This window comes from Lytechinus variegatus, chromosome 6, assembly GCF_018143015.1.
Source record: "Lytechinus variegatus isolate NC3 chromosome 6, Lvar_3.0, whole genome shotgun sequence".
Classification (NCBI taxonomy): Eukaryota; Metazoa; Echinodermata; class Echinoidea; order Temnopleuroida; family Toxopneustidae; genus Lytechinus; species Lytechinus variegatus.
In genome coordinates, this window is record NC_054745.1 from 40826302 (window position 1) to 40849766 (window position 23465).

At 35.5% G+C, this 23465-nt stretch overlaps 1 protein-coding gene and 1 long non-coding RNA gene across 2 annotated transcripts; both read right to left on the reverse strand.

Annotated features, from left to right (window-relative positions):
* Window positions 1-1720: 1720 nt before the first annotated feature.
* On the reverse strand, window positions 1721-21874 carry LOC121417491. The gene is made up of 4 exons (XR_005970359.1): window positions 21771-21874; window positions 4120-4288; window positions 3650-3717; window positions 1721-2223 (listed from the first exon to the last, which is right to left on the reverse strand). It is a non-coding gene; the product is annotated as an uncharacterized LOC121417491 (long non-coding RNA).
* LOC121417490 (30 kDa spicule matrix protein alpha-like) lies at window positions 8945-12284 on the reverse strand. The gene is made up of 2 exons (XM_041611212.1): window positions 11974-12284; window positions 8945-9443 (listed from the first exon to the last, which is right to left on the reverse strand). Exons 1-2 carry the CDS (start codon window positions 12195-12197, stop codon window positions 8960-8962), a joined length of 708 nt encoding a protein of 235 aa, XP_041467146.1. The 5' UTR covers window positions 12198-12284; the 3' UTR covers window positions 8945-8959.
* Window positions 21875-23465: the final 1591 nt, after the last annotated feature.

Below are 23465 nucleotides of genomic sequence, written 5' to 3' on the forward strand. Positions count from 1 at the left end.
AGTCTAACCCCTATAGGTGTTATACAACACCGATTAGTATTAAAACAGCATCGGTTTGAATCCAAACTGGTGTTGTTTCAATACTTCCCGGTGTGGACATATAGATTCGGAGCTGGTGTTAAATCAACACCGGATTTTTTACAGTGTTCAGGCGTATTCCTTCAGAAGCTTGTGCTTTCAGGGAACTATTTATAAATGTATTGAAATATTCGTCTGTTAATATATATTAATATTTTTATTACATGCGGTTTTGTATAATTCATATTGAAAATGATATTTTGTGAAAAATAATAAATGTTTATTTGAATTGAGTATGATGAAAGGGACCAAACCAAAAGAACGTTATTGAAAAGGACGCAGACCAATAGGCATTTTACCATACTATAATCACTCTGTGTTACATACACAAATATTGAAGAATATTGAAAATATTGACAAATATGGACACTTGAGGAACTCCACATGAAATTGAACTGGGATTTGATAAGGTATCTTTGTAAGATACACATTGGAATCTATCATGCAACAAATTTTTTAACCAAGTCAAAGAAGTTCCTTTTACACCATAACATTGTAATTTATTTGATAATATAATAATCATAATCTCAAATTTCATTTGGGAAGCTCGTTGATGGTTTTGGGGTGGCTGGTCACATTTTATAGGCCTACAGTTCTTAGAGCTACTTTACAACGTAAATTTAGTAAGAATTAGTGTAAGAATAAAAATATCAAGTGATATAGACCGGCATTTCAAAAGACTTGTCATTAGAGTTGACCTAGCCCTGCTGGAAGAACACAGTATCACACGGTGTGTTTACATTATTCACGCTGTTAAATTGCTCTACTTAAACAGTGTGAAAATATGTTCACACTGTGGACACCTCGACAGTGTAACAGTTGACGGCGTATGATTGACTACACAGCAAAAAGTGTGGTGTTAACCGGTGTACGTAGAGGACCAAACCAGTTATTTTACACCTGTGTTAGCGTGACAGTGTTAATTCAACGCTTATATGTGTCATATATAAAACACCTTGTTGTTACATTTACACTCTTTGGTGTTACGTTCATCCTCTATTAACACCAAATGGTGTCAGTTTTAACACCACAGTTTTTACAGTGTATGTGATTCCCACTTGAAATGCTTAATTGCCAGTGTGAAGGAGATTTCACATTGTGTTCCGTACTGTGAATAAACTATGTGACACTGCGTTTTCCCCCCGTATACTAGGGCGTGCACTGCAAAATATCCGGTGTTGATTTAAGACCAGCCCACAATTTATATTTGTCCACACCAAAGAAGTATTGAGTATCTGGTGTGGACATATATAGATTCCGGGCTGGTGTTAAATCAACACCAGAGTTTTTGCAGTGTGTCCTCCTTAATTGCAGGTTTTTCGAAAATTGCTTTATAATTAGACATATGATTACCTGATTTTATACTCCTATGAATACATAGTGAAAGCCTAAAAAGTAAGTCAATGACATAATAATGATAATGAATAATATAGGTATATTACCAAGGGAAGCCGCTTCAGTTCCGAAAACTGTTCTCCCAGCGGGCCCTGTTATTATTACCCCGGCTTTAGCTGGGCTGCCTAGGCGCTCAAAGCATTCAAGGAATTTCTTCCTACCAGGTACCCATTCATCTCACCTGGGTTGAGTGCAGCACAGTGTGGATAAATTTCTTGCTGAAGGAAATTGCGCCATGGCTGGGATTGGAACCCACGACCCTCTGTTTCAAAGTCCGAAGACTAATCCACTGGGCCACAACGCTCCACTCTTACGTTTATCAAACCGGTGTGTTACCACCATATCCTATTCTAACCCCATAGGTATTGAATAGAGATTTTCCTGCGCAGATGATTTCACGTCCAGATTGGTTCCATGACGTTTGCTCCGACGACAATTGCTCAGCTGCAAAGTCCACATATCAATCGAATTACCAACTTCAACACTGGATTTAATAATATACTCTATGCTATTCTATGCTATTGCGATAAGCGATATATAAATGTACATTATTATTATTGTTATTATTAAACCGAACCATAAACCTATAGGAACTTTACAGGAAACCTAATCATAACCCTATTTTAGACGAAAGAAAGACCGGAGCTATTGTCACCGGAGGAAATGTAGTGTCACCTTCAGATTCCCCAATCTAATAGTTTTCCACGCAGGCGGTCCGTTCGCTTCCTGCTATACCGAAATGATTACGTCCTGTAATAGAAAAGAAAGGAAACAAATTCAAAATAGGCGTCTATAAGACGCCTATTTACAAAATCGGGGTTTGCCATGTAGTTTCAGGTTTTCATTCTCAATAATGGTTGTTTTCAGGGTTTATTGGTTCTAATACATGCACTGGTACACATGTTTCATCTTGGTTTGAGATTTTTTTTAATCGGCTGCTTACAAAGTTAAACAATACCTTTAATTCCTTCTTTGGGATGATAGAGAAGAAAGATAAAGAGGGAACAGAAAATGTTAGAATATATATATATATAGATGTGTAAAGCTTTACATGTACAACAGCTTTTTGGCAACTCTTTTTTATTTAAATATTGTAAAGAAATGGATGAAGAGAACAAAGGTAGGCGTAGCTTAAATCAAGGTTCCCAGAGCTATCTACCCTTTGGAAAAATTGGTGATGCCGAAAAAATGCCTCTGCCGGGAATCGAACCCGGGCCCCCAGCTTTGAACGCCGGTGCCTTAACCACTAGACCACAGAGACGGGTTAATGGCTAAGGCAACCCTGATTCAATTGACCGTCAGAAAGACAGATTTTCGACACCATATCAATTACAATTTCCTTTGTTGGGTGAAGGTGAGTTTCGAACAATGTTTCGAAGGTGAGTTTCGATCAAAGCAATAGCTTTGATCCAGCTGAGGCATGGCGGCTTGTCATTGTTCGAAACTCACCTTCACCCAACAAAGGAAATTGTAATTGATATGGTGTCGAAAATCTGTCTTTCTGACGGTCAATTGAATCAGAGTTGCCTTAGCCATTAACCCGTCTCTGTGGTCTAGTGGTTAAGGCACCGGCGTTCAAAGCTGGGGGCCCGGGTTCGATTCCCGGCAGAGACATTTTTTCGGCATCACCAATTTTTCCAAAGGGTTGATAGCTCTTGGGAACCTTGATTTAAGCTACGCCTACCTTTGTTCTCTTCATCCATTTCTTTACTACATATATATATATATATATATAAAAATATATATATATATATATGTATGTATACATGTGTGTGCACGTATGTACATATTTATCTATACACACTCACACATTATGCGCCCAAAATATCGAAGTCCAAAAAAATCAATTATACTAGTTTCGATTATTTTGCTCTTAAGAAGAAGAATAAAACTAGTTAAAATGAAATTTCTTCACCTTTTCTGCGATTATTTTGTTTATTATTTTGCTTCCTTGAAGGAGAACATAGATCATTATTTCGTTTATATTAAATATATACATATGCATATACATATCCTTTAAACGTGATAGGTAGGAATTACATTAGGAGGAAATATTTCAATAGATATGTTCAGATTTCAAATAAAATTTTGATTAAAGAAAAAATATATTTATTACCAACAAAGCATTGTCATTGGGTAAATCGTGCATTCATGCAATGGCTGTGTATTTACTCACCTTTTAGCAGCTGTATATAATATTTGTTCTGGGATAACACTGACAGTTTTGACCATTTACTGTGCATGCTGGAAGTAAAAGACAAAATAATGCAAAAAAAATCGTGTCATAGACTCAGTACATTCAAAGTATAAGCTGAAAATTTAGAAACCCGGCTTTTTCGTATATAGTGCAATTTCTTTCTTGCCCCAATGGCTGACCATATGTAAATAATTTTGTTTTGTTTCATGACAGGTATACCGGTTTTAAAACGACGGTCGCTTTACAATGAAAACAGAGAAGCACGTCGATGTTGGCAAATTGTTTGAAATACTATAAACTCGATAAATCTAAAATAAACTCTGTTGGAACAAAGTACAATGCCCTACCACTTTGCCTTTTTTATCTCATCTATGTCCAACACGCGAAATGTAATATCGTTACATATATAGAACAATACAGTTAATATTGAATTTAAACAAGCAGCTTACCGACAGTTTCTTTCATCGTATGCTCGTCAGGCAATTTGGGTCCAATGGGATCTAAATAAGTAGCGCCCTCTCCAGTTTCTTGTGCGAAAGTACTGTAGACAACTGCAGCAGCGAGAAGTAGCAACAGCGTGGTGAAAGTCTTTAAGGCCATAGTTTTCCACTGTTGTATCTGAGGAGGTTATGCAAGTGAATGGTTATCGGTTTATATACACAACAAAAAAGTAAGTCCCCCCTAAATCAAATTGCTGTAACTTTTGAACGGAATTATTTTGAGACATGATATATTAGTAGGTGGTTTTCTACAGCCATTAGGCAACTCCTGGGGAAAAATTAGATTGATCGATTGAGTCATGCATAAGTAATTAAAGATTGAATTAAAAATGACCATATTTGAAAGTCACAAGAGTCGTTTCTCAGATTGTGCAAATACAAAGTTGGGAAAGTTATTTTTAGGTGAATTTTATGGTGTTATGCTGTTTTACTATCCATCATTTAGCCACTCCACACACAATTTTGATATCGTATGTTCATGGTTGAGTGAGCACAATGTATTGCAGGGGACGCAGAAGCGGGAGGGGGGGGGGGCTTCAGCCCCCCCCCCCCCCCACTTAGTTTTTCCAAAAGCATGTACAAAAATGTAAAAATGACCATACGACTATGATTTTTTTTTGCATGGTCAGCCCTCCCTTCCAACTTTTGGCTTAGCCCCCCCCCCCCCCCCACTTTGAAAACCGTTCTGCGGCCCCTGTATTGTGACGTATCATCATAGGTGTTTATGATAGTATCCTCTACAACTTGTAAGATCATGTTAAAATTTGAAAATGGTGGTGGCTCCCCCGATTTATATAGGCCCCTCCCCCATATTAAAATTCTGGATCCGCCACTGATTTATCCATAAATTAAACTGATAATGAGAAATTGTTAGGAAAAGAATACATTTATGCAGTATAAAGAGTATTCATTCCTAAGGTTTCGAATGTGCTCGCTCAATCATGAAAATGTTTAAAATTCGGAAAGTGTGTGGGGATAGAAATGATGGATGATAAAAGCAACAGCAATTAAAGTCACATTTTAAACCGAATTCGCCCCCAATATTCACTTTAACACCCTTTGAAATGAGTCCGTGACATTAAAAATACCAATTTTCCCACTTTGATTCGTGCTCACTCATCTATGAATAAACAAATCGATGTCATTTTTGCACAGAATTCTGCCCATAGGTTGATAAACATTACTGCCAATGACCTTGCTAAAGACAGCCTTGAAAAAAGTTCCACCATATTGAACAAGGGGTTATTTTTTCTTAAACATATGCACCCATAATGTACACAAGTCTATGAGAGAGGAAGTCAAAATTTTAAATATGAAATGAGGGTTTGTTTCATGGGCGGTTTTTGTTACTTCTACCAACAGTTATTTCATGAAACTTCGCATATGGCTTCAGAGTAACACTATCTAAAAGGCGTGCACACCAAAATAACAATTTGATACGGCACAGAGTGGGGCCAGGCCTTGAAATTTCTTCTCATTTGCATAATTTTCGAATATTGTGTGCTCACTGATGCATTAAACATCGGGATTTTCATAAACATCAAATCAAATAAAGTATACAAGGAGGTTTGTGACAGATATCCATAGTTACAAATTTCATTTTTTCCAATAACGTAAAAAAGAGCTAATCACATTCCACATGTTCATTCAAGCGTGGATGGTTATTTAAACGCCTTTGAATCATTGAAGCATGTTAATTGGTCATGAACATAACGAAAAAGTTGAGAAAAAATGATTTTCAGTTACCAAAATGAAACAATACTTGCCTATGATATTTGAAAATCGTATTTTTGTTTTTTAAAATAAATGTTCATTGAAAATAACTGTCATCATATTCTATCATTTTTATTGAAAGAAATGTGTCAAAAATCCAATTATAGCAAATTTGAACTTGTGTTCATTCAACCGTGAAATTTAGCCAAAAAAAGTTGTATCGTCTTTTAGAAATTACCTCCTACAAGCCTTCTGATTTTCATGATGAGAATGTGGAATTAGTTCCAGTAAAATTGAATCAAAGTCATGATATTTGGCTTGTGACTTTTGAAAAGTGACATTTTTGCCTTCTGACGGTGCTCACTGAAGCATGACGTAAAATACGTCCATAACATTTACTCAGAGGGTAGCTTATAAAATTACCTACACGCTCATTTAAAAATACTATAAAAACTCGCTTTGGTTCGGAAATTATTGATGTTAATTATTCAAGGGGGGACTTACTTTTTTGTTGTGTATATTTTGACGTGCCGTATTATTTGGCTAAAATTGGGGAATTTTGGCTACAGCTACACCGAATGATTTCTGGGACTCTCTCGCAAATTTGACCCTAAACACGTAGCCTTCCTAGCAATAATAAATACCCTTTTTTTTTAATTATTTAAGTGTTTTTGACACCCTTATTACGTTACTTTTCACGTGTTTTGGGGTCGCACATGGTATCCACTCTTCAATGTAAGTGCCCCCCGGGGATTGTCCGTCATGACATTGAAGACTTCGTCCATGGTCGGTGATTCAATTCAAATCAATTCATTGGTCACACTGGACAAACGGCATAATTGCCATTTTTCGTCAGCTTCGAAACGTCGGACGAAACTGCTGTTTCCACTCACAAATTTTCGATGAAGACTTTCCATATGTTCATTTTAATTGACTTGACTTGCATTTCTACTGCATTTTCTGCGGGCTAGGACTCATTAAACCTCTTTTGCTGTACGAGAACTCCCTATTACTGAAAGAGAAGGGCTAGCAAACTAACACATGTCGCTGCTTTGTGGTATGGTTGATTTATTCAATAAGCATATGGAATTGAATAACAGACACATTATGTTTTGCTTTGATTTTGTTTTTGTTTTGCTTGACAAAAAATACTATTTTGTTATTGTTTATCTGTTTATGTATATATTTTCTTGTTTTGAACAAAATGTTGGCAATTGCCGGTGACGTTCTGTAATAAATTCAATTCATAATTCATTCACATCGGTAGCGTCATGAGCAAATATTTTGAGGGGCCAGATACGGTGTATGGGACAACATTTCTTTTAAAAAACACACAAAAAACGATAAATTTAATAAAAAGAATTGCGCGAGCAAGGCGAACTTCCAAAATTGCTAACCGTTTAAGCAAACAAATCTAATTTCATGATTGCACACTTAAAATTTTGCGCAACATACTGTCTACTGTGTTTGGTAATGAATGTTGGTAATATATATATATATATATATATATATATATATATAAGCATTTTGGTTTTCCACGTATTGGCAATAAGACATCAGGAATGCGAAACAAATTCACGAGTAATGCAGTTTTTGCAATGCCAACTTTAATAAAAACAACTGTCATTCAAACTTGTCACAATTCACGAATCTTCCCTGAAGAAGGTAGAGGTCCACCGAAAATTTAGAGAGTGAATAAAAAAAATTAATTGGTGGCATTGCAAAATCTGCATTACTCGTGAATTCGTTTCGCATTCCTGATATATATATATATTATACAGATATTGACTAATGGGGTGTGTAATATAAACATTCTTTGGACCGCCGGATTTGTATTTTCCCGAGGGGTTATATTTTCCCGAAGCGCGCAGCGCTGAGGGAAAATATTAATCCTTTAGGTGGTCCAAAAATTTTTTTTTACACATCCCATCAGTCAATATCTGTTATATTAGATAGCCTCTAATGATGAAGATAAAGTTAGGCCTAACGATGCGTGCAGCATGTTTATGATATTCACAGTGATTGATTGAACTGGTATAGATCTAACGTTAGATCTTGATCTATAGATATCTAAGTAACGTTAGTCTAACGCAGTGAATGACCCTTTTCTATTCAAATCAACTTTGTTTAGGCCTAGCCATAGATCCAAATCTAAGTTCGAGCCCAGTCCAGGTCCAGGACCCAAGGCAGGCCGATAATGCATGGTAACATCTAATCCACAAGAGGGCGCCATACACGTAGAAAAATATATTCATGGACCGGTTGGTCAATATATTCATCGAAGGTGGACCGGCTGGGAAAATACATTGATTTCGATCATATCACGTGACGCGTTATGGACCAATCGCGCTTGGCTATCTGTCTTGGCTATCTAATATATAAATATATTTCACACAAGAGAAGTGTTAAACAACATCAACAGATGGGTGTTTATACACCATTAATTAGTATTAAAACAGCATCGGTTTGATTCTAAGCTGGTGTCGTTTCAAGACTTACTTGGTGTGGGTATATGTAATAAATAAAATAAATAAGTGATAATTAAGGACTTGCATAGCGCACCTTGTTAGGTGCTCAAGGTGCTCCTATATTACCCCGGGCGTGTGCTAAATCAAAATCGGAGTTTTTGCAGTGTAGTGGGTAGCACTGGTGTAAATCCAGGCGGTGTTGAAATAACACCAGTTAAGAATCAAACCGATATTGGTTTAACCATATAAAACTGCTCTAAAATTGCAAAGCCCGTCTAACGTTATTGTAAACAAAAGGTCGATCACGTTAATTACAATCAATTTTCATCTAAAGGCGACCGCCACCTTACGATTTGTCATCGACTCATTTTTTAATAAAACGTAGTAAAATTTGATGCTAATAATGAGACTTGGAATATCTTACTGTGTAATGTTCGAAATCATCATATGATTATCTATGTTCTAATCTGTGACTTTTCTATCATCCTTCTTAGAATAAAAGCAAGCAAATCTAATCTCTAGTCGCAATGATTTGTCTAGTTCAAATTTGAACGAGAAAATTCAGCACTCCGAAGTGCAGTCACTATACACGCTCTTTAAGAGCTCAATTAGCACTTCATGTTTTCGAGTGTAGGTGCGGTAAGTCCTGATGGGTGGTACTCGCAGATGATTGCGTGGCAGTCGTTCCTGGCTTCTTCTGGAACCCACTGCGGGGTGATCTCCACTTGGTTGTTGAACATCTGGTTGCGGATATCAGCATCGAAGATCATGGCTCCAAGACCTGGCTCTGGCACCGGTGCCACCATACCTTCCCAGTTGGTGTAGTTGACGGGTTCTCCGCTAAACCACTGCCACTGCCCAGTTGGGCCTACGTGAAGACCAATCCATACAGGGACCGGTTCGACCATCATCCTCACAGCCCACTCGTACAGATAGTTGTTCTCTGCCAGGCTGTTGACTGTAACAAGTGACGCACCCGGGTACATCTGGCCGCAGTACGTGTTCGCTGCTCCCTGGAATAGCCCATTTTCATTATTGACGATAATTGGACCGGGAGCAGCAATCTGCCTCAGGAAAGCACCACTGTCGAATCTGTATCAAGAGACAATCAGAAGATATAAACGTAATATAGGCCTAAATCAAAAGAATCGTATGAAAATGTTTAGGACAAAATAATCAATTGGGGTTAAATGGGGTTAAAGTAACCTGTGAATAAAGATATGGGTTATGAATAAACAAAATTTCTATCAATAATATATCGTGAATAAAAGGATTAATCTGAGTTGAAACGTGGTTGTGAAAACGCACATCAATGAAATATCCGTGTCGGCTATTAAAAATCATCATAATGACATAAAGAAAATTATAATTGTATATATTGAAATTATTCAAAAGCAATAATAATTCTTAAAGCAGTCGTTTAACTGTATTTAGACTTTCAAAATTCAATTGTATTAAACAATGAAATAGATTTTCTGAAATAATATAATTCTGTAGATAAGATATAAAATCTTTGCGATGCATCTTCCATATCAAAAATCTAATTCATGATTTGTAAATCATGCAGCGGTCTCTTATATTTTCTTTTATCGATTATTTTCTTTATTTATCCAAGTGATGAATTTTATACCTCAAATCCATCTAGGTAAGCTATCCAACGTTTGACACAGAAATAAAGATATGAAATCTAGTGACATAGTTACAAGTCATAAAGGTATACACCTTTAAAGATAAACAAGTAATAATTTCAAAATATATATGTATATAATAATGTGATGATATGAAAAAATAGATTTATACATAACATAATTATGAATAATCCGACAAACTTTATAATTTCTCTTTACACATGTGTAAAGAGAAATTATAAAGTTTGTCGGATTATTCATAATTATGTTATCCTGTTTTGGGGACTGTCCTTTTTTATGGGAGATGGTAGGGAAATAAATAGTTTGCACTTATTCTGGAAGGATAAACATATATTTAAGCTGCATAATCACAATAGTATATTCTGCACGATTTGTAAGTGAAATGATATATGAACGACTGAATTTAGTTTCCAAAGATTACAGTTAACTATAAACTAACAAAATGTTGTTGAATCGTATTTACTGTTAGCATGATCATGAATGTCAGAGTAAAATATTTTCTTTTGAAAAATGTACGTTCCTATTTGTAATAAGACCCGTTGAAATCATCCTTTTTTAATTCAGTATCGGATAAAATTAAAATATAGGAATATAACAATGTTGAAAACAAAAATGATTTAAAAAAAAACATGAATTACAATATGTATAACGATCTCTGGAAGAATCTACTTTGATAGCAAGCCTCATTTTAAATTGATAATTTTTTTTCAATTTTCTAGAATACTTTAAGAAATAAATAAAGAAAAAAAAACGGCAAAGTAGTTTCTGTACCTGTGTTGAAACTTGTGTTTACAATTTAAGAAACAGAAAATTCGATGACACCTTCATCACTATTCAAAAAGGTGAAAACAAAACATGTAACCAAACGACAATCGTATTTTTCAAGTAACTGATGAAAAAAAAATCCGCAATATTCAAAGTTTAACCCCGCGCTGCTTTATGGTATCTTTGCAGGAACATTACATGGAACGCACATCAATGGAGATTAAATTTTAAAATACTATAAGACAGAATTTGTCGACTAGACTTCCGTTATATTGTTGCGACGTTTCAAGTCCTGTCTGCCGAATTATATTTCATTATCTCAATATTTCGTCCTGACGACTTCGACGAAGTGCTCAGGGATCCGTTTCATAAAAAGATATAATTATAAATTTTCCAAAAAATAGCACCTACTGAAATTCTTCATTTGGATTGACTGATCGTTAAATTGCAGAAATTATATAAATTATGAATTTGTTATCATAATAAGTATTTATAAAACGGGGCCGTCAAGACGACGTGAAACGTCTCAATAAACTAAATCAAGACCAGTTATCAAGTTTAATACTTCTAGTTCAATATTAATACCCTGATGATTGGTGGTGGTATTTATTTTTTAAGCAACCTAACGACCGAAAGCTTACGGACCTTGTATTGAGGATAAATGCATTACCAACCGGCATGACCGGCGCTACCCCACCAAAAGGAGAATAAAACCTGGGTCATCGAAATCCGAACCCCCCCCCCCCCCCCGCTCTACCGATTAAGCTAGTAGCTCACAGACATATCAAACAGAATTTTGAGCTCAGCGCACACTATATGCGATCCGATGCGATTTTTGTTGAATCGCATTTTGCAGTAAATGTGAAGGTTCCAAGAGCACCAAGAAGTATAAAAAATCTTTTATTTAGAATTTGGCATTCGAATAATAAAATCATAATTTTACTTTGCGGCAAGCCTTGTGGTTGGAGTTAAGTCCAAATTGACTTCAGGTCGCTGCCTATGATGACGCAATTGCGATTTGGATTTGAATTTGCTTTTATTCCTACAGGAAGGCTCAAACCGAATTTTGATTCCAGCAGTCCTTACCACTATTCTGAACTCTGATCACTAACATTTTATCGGCTGGAATGTTCATCTCAAATGTTAGATTTTTTTGAAATCGCAACGGATCGCATAGTGTGCGCCGGTCTTTAGTTCTTAAAACTTACAGGTAACAGCTATCTCCTTCCTGTATCCAGTACTTGGCGCATGGTTCTTTCCTGTTTGGGTCTGGGCTTACTGGTGGTATGACAGGTCCACCGCCACCTGGGTGGTGGTGACCGGGTCCTCCGTGACCATGTCCTCCTTGACCCTCACCTCCACCGCGTAACTGGGCACTGCTGAGGGCGGCCAGTGCCGCTACACACACTAATACGCATACAAAACCCCGCATCTTCTAGGACAACGCGCAAGACTTCTTGACAACTGAATGATCCTTAAGGCGATTCGCTTGGAGCTCGAGGAGAGTCTGTTCTGCAGGTGGATTATTTATTTATTTATTCACGTTTTCTTTAAAAGACAGGGTAGTCTCAAGCAAGCCAAAAGGCCTGCTTTACAAGGGAGCCCTATCAAAATGTACATACATGATTTACATAACAAATACAGAAATAAACACAGTGAATGAAAATAAATAAAACAAAAAGAAAAAATCATAAATGAAATGAGTATAAAACAACGAAAATAATATGTAAACACAAAGACAAAGTAGATGGGCAAGTACAAGTAACGAAAAAAAAAACATCATGAGACAATGGTCATTATGGTTACTTACAGGAAATCTGTTCAAAGGGTCTGGTGTTGCCTAAGGCGTCTTTTGAAGATTTGGAGGGAAGGGGATGTTTGAATATGAAGTTGTAGGGAGTTGAAAAGTTTGGTTGCAATATATGAAAATGGACGTTTTTTGTTATCTGTTTTGGGCTTGGGAAGGTATAACTGATTGGTAAGAACATGTCGAGTAGGGTAGATGGTATGACGGTAAGTAATTAGTCTTCTGAGATATGGAGGGGATAATCCATTTAATACCTTATAAACTAGAACGCAATATTGATAATTAAATCTCGTGTGTATGGATTGCCACTTTAACTATTAAGTAATTGAACGGTCGGGGTATAATAATCAGCGTTTAATATGAGGCGGGCATATTTATTTTGACATCTTTGTAATCTTAAAAGGTTTTTCTTGGTTGACGACGCCCAGACTGTACTGCAATAATCAATGTGGGGAAGGATTAATGAATAATACAATTGTTTTAAAGATTCTTCATTCAGGCTCTGTTTAATTCTTCTAATAGAATGGATAGAATAAGTTATTTTTCTAATAACCTCGTTGACATGAGGAGACCAGTCTAGATGCTGGTGTACAACAACTCCTAGATATTTAACCTCATTTACATTCTGAAGCGTTTCACCATTCATTTTTATTTCTAAATTTGATATCTTTTTCTTTCTGCTTGAAAACAACATGACCTTGGTCTTATCTGTGTTAACAATCATACCGTTTTTCCAAAATTATTTCTTGAGGATATTAATGTTTCTTTGCAACTGTTTTTGTACAGAGTTTCTTCCATAACTTGGAATGAAAATAGCTGTATCATCTGCGTATAAAGATAAGTGTGTTTTAGGTTGGAAGCGTACGCTAGTAATATCATTAATGTACATACAGAAAATCAAGGGCCGCAAAATGGAGCCCTGAGGTACTCCTGAATAGACAGGGAGAAAATCACTGAGGGCGCCCTCAAAAGATACACACCGCATTCTACCGATAAGGTATGATTTGAACCATTCCAGTTCTAGTCCTGTAATACCAAAATACTCTAACTTCTTTATAAGGAGGTTATGTGGTATAATGTCGAACGCTTTTCGTAAATCCAAGAAAGCGGCACCAACCAATTGACCATTGTCAATGCTGTCATACAGATAATCACTGATTTCAGTTAGGCATGTTGCGGTTGAGTAATTTGACCTAAAGCCAGACTGGCGTTCACTCATAAGGTTGGTTTTTTTTAGGTAAGTAACTAACTGTAAGTGAACAGCCCTTTCAAAAATTTTGGCAACTACGGATAAAAGAGATATTGGTCGAAAGCTATTTAAGTCACCACATGATTTCCCCTTAGGTATAGGTACAATCTTGGCAAGTTTAAAATCGTAAGGAAATCTACCTTTCCGGATTGAATAATTAAAAACATGAGCTATTGGCGATGCAATCTCATGTGCACCCATTTTCAAAAGTTTAGGGTGTAGATCATCAAGACCAATGGACTTGGAACAGTCCAAGTTACTAAGCTCTCTTTGAATAAATTCAGTAGATATTTATTCAAGGATAAACTTGGATTGGGCTCGTTTTAGTCCATTTAGAGCTTCGTTTCCAATATCTTCGTTGTTCATTCTTTCTAAAGCTGATTTACCAACATTACTAAACATCGAATTAAACTCACGAGCGATCTTTAATCTATCTGACACAAGTTCACCTTCAATCATTATGTCCGACTTGTTACTTGGAAGTTTGTTACGTAGCAATTTAAAATGTTCCATCTTTTCTTCATGTCACTGCCCGCAATTCGGAGCTGCTCTCTAAAATACGCCCTCTTTAACTTTTTATTGAGCATATTGGCTTTGTTTCTATAACTTTTAAATCTGCTATAATAGATGGGATCTTTGGTCTTGTTAAACCTTTTCTTGTTAAAGTCTCTTTCTCTTGCAATGTCAATGTACTGAGTGTTAATCCAAGGTAATCCTCTTATTTTAGTTCGAACAGAAATGTATGGAGCATGCTTGTCACACAATTGAAGGAATAACGAACAAAAGGTTTTCCATTTTAAGTTAACATCATTTTGGGCTTCTAACAATTCATCCCAATCAATGGCACCTAAGTCACTAAGAAAAGCATGTTCATCCAAGGTACGAAAAGTTCTAAAACGAGAGATTTTGGGCGTGAACGTACTGGCCGAAAACTTTGCTAATGTATAAACCAACGAGTGGTCACTAAACCCAATCGATTAGACTCCGCATTGTAATGTGCCAAAGGAATCAGAGGCGAGTATTAAGTCGATTAGGGTACTGCTATTAGCTGTCACTCGGGTTGGTTGTTGAATTAGTTGATTTAGTTCAGCCAAGCTCCCTATTTCATTTAGCCTTTTGGATAAAGATTTTGTTGTTAACATGTTACAATTGAGATCACCGAGTAATACAATTCGATCAGAAAAGGCAGTGACTTTATCAAGATTATTTTCAAGTGCATCGAAAAAAGACATTGAGGCATTGGGCTGCCTATAGATTGTACCATGGACCTACAGGTCCATGATTGTACCAACGAAAATGCTAGTCTCATTTCTAGGCTTAATTTAAAGCCATAATAGCTCAAGTTCACCATCTTCTAGGTCAATTCTTCTTGTATATGATATATTACTACGTATATAGCAACAAACTCCTCCACCATATTCTACTCGATCATTTCTCTCTAGATTATATCCATTTATTGAAATTAAGTTATTAGAAATATGTTCATCTAACCAGGTTTCAGATTGCCCTATTAAATCATATGGGTTGTCTTTTAAAAATAATTCAAGATCAACTTTCTTGTTTCGCAGACTTCTTATATTCAGATGTGAAACTTTCATGCCCTTTCCTTTTGGAAAACTCAATTCCTCTCTTTCTAATTTATCAATATCTGAAAGCATATCGGAACAATAATCATCATCTCCGAAATCGTTTTCATCAAAGAAGGGTAAGACAGAGAGTATACATTTTGAACATCTCCAGTTTACAAAGTGTTGATTAGGGTCGAGGTACTCTACCTCAGATATATTTGCACATTTTACATGTACCCATAAATTGCAATGAGTGCATAATAACGCCTTTTGATTACATTTTACAGACTTATTACATAAAACACAAGGGTGTAAGGTAACCATTTATACTATATTTTTATGTTTAGTTATTATAGTGGCGAAAAGTTATTATATTGTACAAACTATGATTTCAACCAGCCTATTTTATATAATAAAAAACATTAACAACGAAAATGTGAATATTATGTGAATACATCAAATAAGGGTAACAGTTGTTAAGAATGCGACAAAATATCAGATAAATTAAAACTATAAATAAGAAATGGATGTTGTCTTTGTGAAATTAAGTAAGGTAAGATAAAATGTCGTAAAAGGTTCAACGTTTGACGAGAAGTTGTTTATGGCGTACATGTCAAAAATATGGCACAATAGAGTGGTATGGATATATGCTTCTAACTTAGATGGTATATGTCGCATTTACTGACGATTTCCAGAGTTATGCTTTTAGAGACTGTAACTTTTGAAGTTCAGATTCTCTTGTAAGAGTCTCGAACCATTTTTTTCCTTTTACCTGGATCACGCCGTCCTGTGTCCATACTTTATCCACGAAGTCATAGTGGGCGTTCTTGATCTTCCAAAATAGGTTCGATCGCTTCCTAGTTAAATTTTCATTTATGTAGATCATGCTCATATTTCCTTGGCGCTTCCTGAGCTTGCTCCTTGCCTGATATACAGCACTGCGGACATGATATGTTGCGAATTTCACAATTACATTCCTATGTTTCTTCTTCTTATTAGCATTACTACTGATGTCTGCTGGCAATTGGTTACCTTTTCGAGGGCCAAGGCGATGAGAGCGGTCGATGTCGCTGGCGTTTACGTTCACACCTAGTTCGTTACTACAGATGTTGCGGATGATTTCGTCGGTGTTTTCATCTGTTTTGTCAATGCCCGAGAAGACTAGGCAATTTCGACGGGAATACTGCTCACCGTCGTCGATCTTTCCTTCCAACTCGTCGATGCGTTCATGAAGCTTCAAAAATTTCTCCTCGTTCTTTGACTTGCCAAAATCGATGGACTCTGTCAGGCGCTTTCCAATGACTCCCTCGATTTCTGAAATCAAACTAGATTACAGTAAAGATGACAGTTTCTTGATGACTATCTCCTCGGATAAAAGAGTGAGGAGAGCAGCTTCTCGAAGAGCGCCAGTAAGCTCCATTTTCCCATCAGCGGTCATTGGTTGGCTTTCTTGGGGTTGACTTATCTGATTAGCACTAGCAGTCAAAGGACTACAGTGTTGGGTTTTGCTTGCCCGGTTTGCCAGTGAATCTTTGGGGGTAGACTTCTTCTTACGTAACAAGGATCCTGATGTGGTCACTCAAGCTGATTTCAATGGTAAAATCCTACCTGGGGAGAAGTGACAGCCGCTTTTATACCATTTATCTAGGTCAGTAAAGTGTTTCTGCTGATAGGTGTAAGCCTACACTCATTATAGTCACTTCCTGTCACTTCTGCATTATCCTTGGTCAAACCAAAGTAGGCGTGCCTACTGACCACTATTAAAGTGTGAATCGGTAGACGCTGGAGTGGATAGACAGGATTGTTATGCAATACCTCATGATTAATTATCATTCATTTGTCAAAGATCTTAGATCTTTATTTAGCCAATTGAATGATTAATTGCAACTGGACAACGTCCTTTAGGAGTATCTAGACTTGTATAAGACATCATTTTGTTTATCGGGAAACAAAATTTTCTCATTGATACAGATACAATTTACAACAAATTAAATTGCATTAAACGCTGCTTTTGTCATCCCGTAGTCCCCAAAAAGTAACATTAATCGTATTTATAACAGTTAATCATAATAAATATTCACCGTAATTACTGTCAAGGCCATGGAAATGGTTGAGTTTTGTGGATATATGTAGCCGAACTACTTAAGGGACGAGTCCACCCCAACAAAAACTTGATTTGAATAAAAACAGAAAAATTCAACAAGCATAACACTGAAAATTTCATCAAAATCGGATGTAAAATAAGAAAGTTATGGCATTTTAAAGTTTCACTTCATTTCACAAAACAGTTATATGCACATCTCGGTCGGTATGCAAATGAGGAACTGATGACATCACTCACTATTTCTTTTGTATTTTATTATATGAAATATGAAATATTTTTATTTTCTCGTCATTGTCATGTGAAATTAAGTTTCATTCCTCCCTGACCACATGGAATTCCATTATTTTAACATTTTGTGCTTCAGGCAAGGAGGTCCTAATTGTCAAATTCGTAAAAATTGAAATATTGTATAATTCAAACAATAAAAAACAAAATAAATAGTGAGTGACATCATCGACTCTCTCATTTGGATGTAACTGGCTCGTTCATATAACTATTTTGTTAAAAATAAGCGAAACTTTGAAATGTCATAACTTTCTTATTTTACATCCGATTTTGATGAAATTTTCAGCATTGTGCTTGTCTGATTTTTCTCTATTGATTTAAATCAACATTTTTCTGAGGTGGACTTGACCTTTAAGTTCCTCTTTGAACAAGGGTTGTCAGATTTCTACCATTCTCGTGTATTGTAATACATTTGTATTCAAATCACCTAATAATGATTATATATATATATATATATATATATATATATATATATATATACCCTATTTGGGCAGATTTTAAATAATAGTTGTCTGGTTGTGTGGACAGTGCATTTTTGCCCAACTATTTTGAGAGTGTGGAGTTTGCTCAATATGAAAATGATAATGTCATATTCAACCGCTTTTCTTTTCAGTTTCTTTCTCTTAATGAAACTTTTTTCTTCCGGGGTGGTCCATGCCCCCACTCCCAAATATAAACGCCAATACACAAAATGTTTTCCCCTTTGTTTTCTTTGCGTATTCTTAAGATTATGAATAAAAGTCAAATGGGGTCAGCTTTCAATTGTATAGAGTAAATCATTACTAACTGATCCTGGGGATCGTTTCATCAACATGATCAACGTGTTTCGTCGACAAAGTTAGGGATAAAATGATATCATTTCTTATGCAATACCAGCCCATAGTTATTCTACAGCTCATCCTATTTCCTTTTTATGATAGTGTTACCTCTCCAGTACACTTTCCCCTATGTACATTAATAAAATCATTGATTGACCAGATATTACACACTTTTGCTTCACTCCTTAACTCTCTCTCTCTCTTTGTCTATCTCTCCCAATTGCTATTTACCTTTTGCTTTCTCATTTTGATTCTTATATTGACAAGAAGTGTCTTCTTTTTTTGCTCTTGTGATAATATATAAAATGTTTTCGGTCGTCTTTATGTTATGCAATATGTGTTTTAAAATACAGAGCCCTGTGGAAGGCCAGTGATTTTTTTTCTTTGAATATTTCAATTGTACACACATATTTTTGTATTGAACTGAACAGGCTACTCTGGATAAAGATGTGCAATAAATGATTAAATAAACATGATGTTTATATTTAACCCTTTCAAATTCTATACGCCTTAAAAGGGTAGATTTGATTGATAAAGTAATGTGTAGTCCCATACATGCATTTTAGTGAGCAGTGCGCGCGACTTCTAACCCCATCGATGCAATCTACGGTGACTTATTACATCTTACATCATACACCTGTTAGTATAGCAGTGACATTGTGAAATATGAAAACTATATTCGGTTATCCCAATTAATCAAACTGAAGGCCCCAAAACTTAACTTTACCCCTGATAATATCAAATTTGAAAGAGAACCGAAACTACCCGCATAAATCTTCTCCTATACCACGTACAGCACTTCTATATTCTGGTCCATATGGCCCAAAATCAATATAATCGACTCCACGGCATTAGATCTCCGAATGTATCACCAATGGTAATCACGGATGCATCATTACGTTACATTTTCATAATAACAGCGGACAATTATTTTATTTATTTTTCATATATTTCCGCACTAACAGCAAAGTAAATTACATTGCAATATAACATTACAATGCATCAAAAGGGAGTTGATTAATTACATTTGAATGATCATGAGAATTACCTTGCAGAGGAAAACAGAACAAAGCCTACTGGAAAATCAGACTTCCTCTGACAAATCACAACACACTCATACATATTTTTAAAAATTAAAGCAAATAGTGCACAACAAACTAATTTAAACACTACATGCAGTTTATAAGAAGTGAAAAAATATTATGCAAGACCAAACACACAAAACAAAAAGACATCCATATCCGGTCTAAGCAAAAAAAAATAGATGCAAATGTAAATCATAAAAAACAAATTCTGGCGTTCTATTGTTAAACAGAATAAAATTCGAACCTTGCTGCCAAATTAGCCTTGTCTTGTGAGTTGATAAGTTGGTAAATCTTGCCTTAGAAGTAGGCTTAGATTTATAAATACCTATTTGCAACTATGTTACCACCATATGAATCCTCGAATTATACATATCTCAAATGTAAATGGAGCTTGTTGTATTCTGCCGTACACTATGTACACACGACCTTAAGGGTACAGAGAATGTACTCCATGACACGGCAGTGTATGGGACCATAGCAATACTTTTTAAACATGTTTTTATTAAGGATTTCATTCAACATAAATGCAACAAAATTGACAAATTTTCATTTAATATCAAAAAGAAAATACAAAAATATTTACCCCCCCCCATAAAAAATGAAGCAAATAATGATGGAATAAAATACCTTAAAAATGTAGATTTATACTAAAACAATGAGCTAAGCCCAGACCCTCTATGTAACTTAATAATAGATATAAATATGGTTGAATGATTTGCAGAAAAAAAATCAACATAATATAATCATTGCTTCCTAATCCATTTTATTATATGCTTCCACATGCGATTAAGAAAGAAAAAATACACGTACATTGACATATACACCCATATACACATCCAAACGGCTAACACACCCACACACATACATAAACAAACATATATACAAATATGTCCATTAACATTTAAAAGTCAAGTCCCCCTCAGAAAAATGTTGAATTGAATCAATAAAAATAAATCAAACAAGCATGCACATTGCTGAAAATTTAATCAAAATCGGATGTAAAATAAGAAAGTTATGACGTTTCAAAGTTTCGCTTATTTTCAACAAAATAGTTCTACGAACGAGCCAGTTACATCCAAATGAGAGAGTCGATGATCTCACTCACTCAGTATTCTTTTGGTTTTTTTTATTGTTTGAATTATACAATATTTCAATTTTCACGAATTTGACCGGCGATTAGGACCTCCTTGCCTGAAGCACAAAATGTTAAAATAATGGAATTCCACGTGTTCAGGGAGGACTGAAACTTCATTTCACATGACAATGACGAGAAAATAACAATATTTCATAGTACATATCATAAAGTACAAAAGAAATAGTGAGTGAGTGATGTCATCAGTTCCTCATTTGCGTATTGACAGTGATGTGCTAAAAACTATTTTGTGAAATGCCATGACTGTCTTATTTTACATCCAATTTTGATGAAATTTTCAGTCTTATGCTTGTTCAATTTTTCCTTTTTTATCCAAATCAAGTTTTACAGTGCGTCCCACAAGTGTGGAACTTTGTGCGCACTTGACCTTTTGGATTTTACTTTTGGGCCCCGTCTTAAAAAGACTTGCGATTGATCCGATCAATCGCAACTATGGACGGCCAGCAACATCAACATATAAAATGCTTGTTTGTTCAAAAGAATTTCTGGATAAGAATGTATATCCATAAATTCATTGATTTTTGGACAATTTGGTGTGTTCTCCTTAGTTTACAAACGACTTTTTTTCATACAAATTTCCTGTAGAAGAAATTATGACACTGATGGATTTGCATAGATTTACGATTAATTGGATCATTCGTAACTCTTTGTAAGATGTGGCCCTGGTTGCCTCAAAGGATCGCGCTGTTACTCTATTTTGATACCATTCTTCCACTTTGAGCACAACGTACGACAGGGGTGACCAAAATTAAACTTGTTCAGTCAGTCTTTTCAGGTGATTGACATTGGCTTTTCTCTGTATCACCCCAAAACACACCTTGACAGTGTCAACAATGACAATGAGATTCCATAATCGGTCCACATATCGATAAGTAAAGATTTCTTCTTTTTTTTAAATCAAGGAAAATTGTGTATGAATTATTATAATGAACTCACCCCAGTTCTATCAATCAACAATAATCCATTTTGGAACATCCACAGAAACAATTAAACCATTGACATTGGCACCAATTGAAATTTTAGCACCTTGCTAATATGGCCATAGGTCTCATGGTAGACCTATATACGGAAACGGGAGGAAATAACCAGTATTTATTTACTACAAAGATACCAGCATACTTTTTTGTGGCAAATTACAGTCTCAAGCACACACCCACACACACTATTCATATTATGCAGAATTAAACTATTCCAGTCGTTCAATTCGTACACGATAAACACGTATGAGCCATTGCAATCTTGCAGTGGCAAGGTTGCTCATACATGATACATAAACCGCGAGACAAAACCCAGCTAACATTTTGACGTTTACTAAACATTCTTAAAACAGTCAAAGTACCTTATCTGGCCGTTATGTCAAAAGGGTTTTAGGATGTCCATTTGTGGATTTTGTTTTTATAAAACGTTTAAAATAGGCGTTAAAAACGACTTTAAATGTAAAAAAAAATAAAAATAAAATAACGGTGATGTGGAAGGGGCTGAAGACAAAAGGGCGAAATGACCCTTCCCCCCCCCCCCCTTTGGTCAGAACCCTTCATCTCCAAGAAATGTTGAAGACTTAAAAATGCATATTTAACAGATTTTTTTATCAACCAAATCCTGTAGAATAGCATTTAATTCTTCAAAACTAGCCAGGAGGCTTGGGGAAAATATATATGCCCCAATTTGCACCCTCCCACTCTTCTTAGGATCGTGGTGTTGCCAATGTTCTGAACTGATTCCCACAAACTAGTGTAGGGGGTGATAGAATCAACGACATCCCTCATACAGGTTATTATTTATATATATATCATCTTTATTCGCCAAATAATATACATGTAACATATTTATGTGGCACTTCTATAAAAAAACAAAAGAGAGAGAGAGAACAAAACAAAACAAATTGTACACAATAAATCACAATTAATAAAATATAGGGAGAGAAGATAGATTAAATTGAAACTAAGAAATACATAGGAATTCAATCAACTGACCCACTTCTTCCCTTGTTAACGTGTTGCAGATACATTCCTGATCTCTTACTGCTATAACTTCTTTCAGAACATTCACATCTAGTTCTTTACATGCCCGGACATCACAGTCCTTACTCTTATTACATTCACTGAGAAAATATTGCACCTCATTTAAATTATCACAAAAAGTTGAAAAAGGGTTCCTTTTGGCATATTTCAGAACCATTCTTATGAATCCCTTAAATTGTGGATTATTACGCAATTGGTACCATAAGGAATTGAATAGATAAATTCAATTGTGTTGAAATAGGCTATATCCAACGATTTCCATCTTTTATTTATTTATTTATTCATGCATGTTCACAATTTACAATGTAAAAGAAATACACAGATAATATATAAATATATACGAAACACAAGTAAATAATGAACATACAAAGGTATTGCAACATAAGCTAAAACCTTGATTGGTTGAAGAACCTTTTAAACTTGTTTTGCATCCAAGCAAACAAAATAAAAATGAATACTCAACTCTTCCTAACATTGATGTCGATTCTCGTGAATTTGTACATTTAAGAAACAAAATTATTTTCTCATCCATGTTATTCGCCATAAACATAACATTCTTTTATATAAATAAAATGAACGTACAGTATTTGCTTACATTTCCTACGGGGAA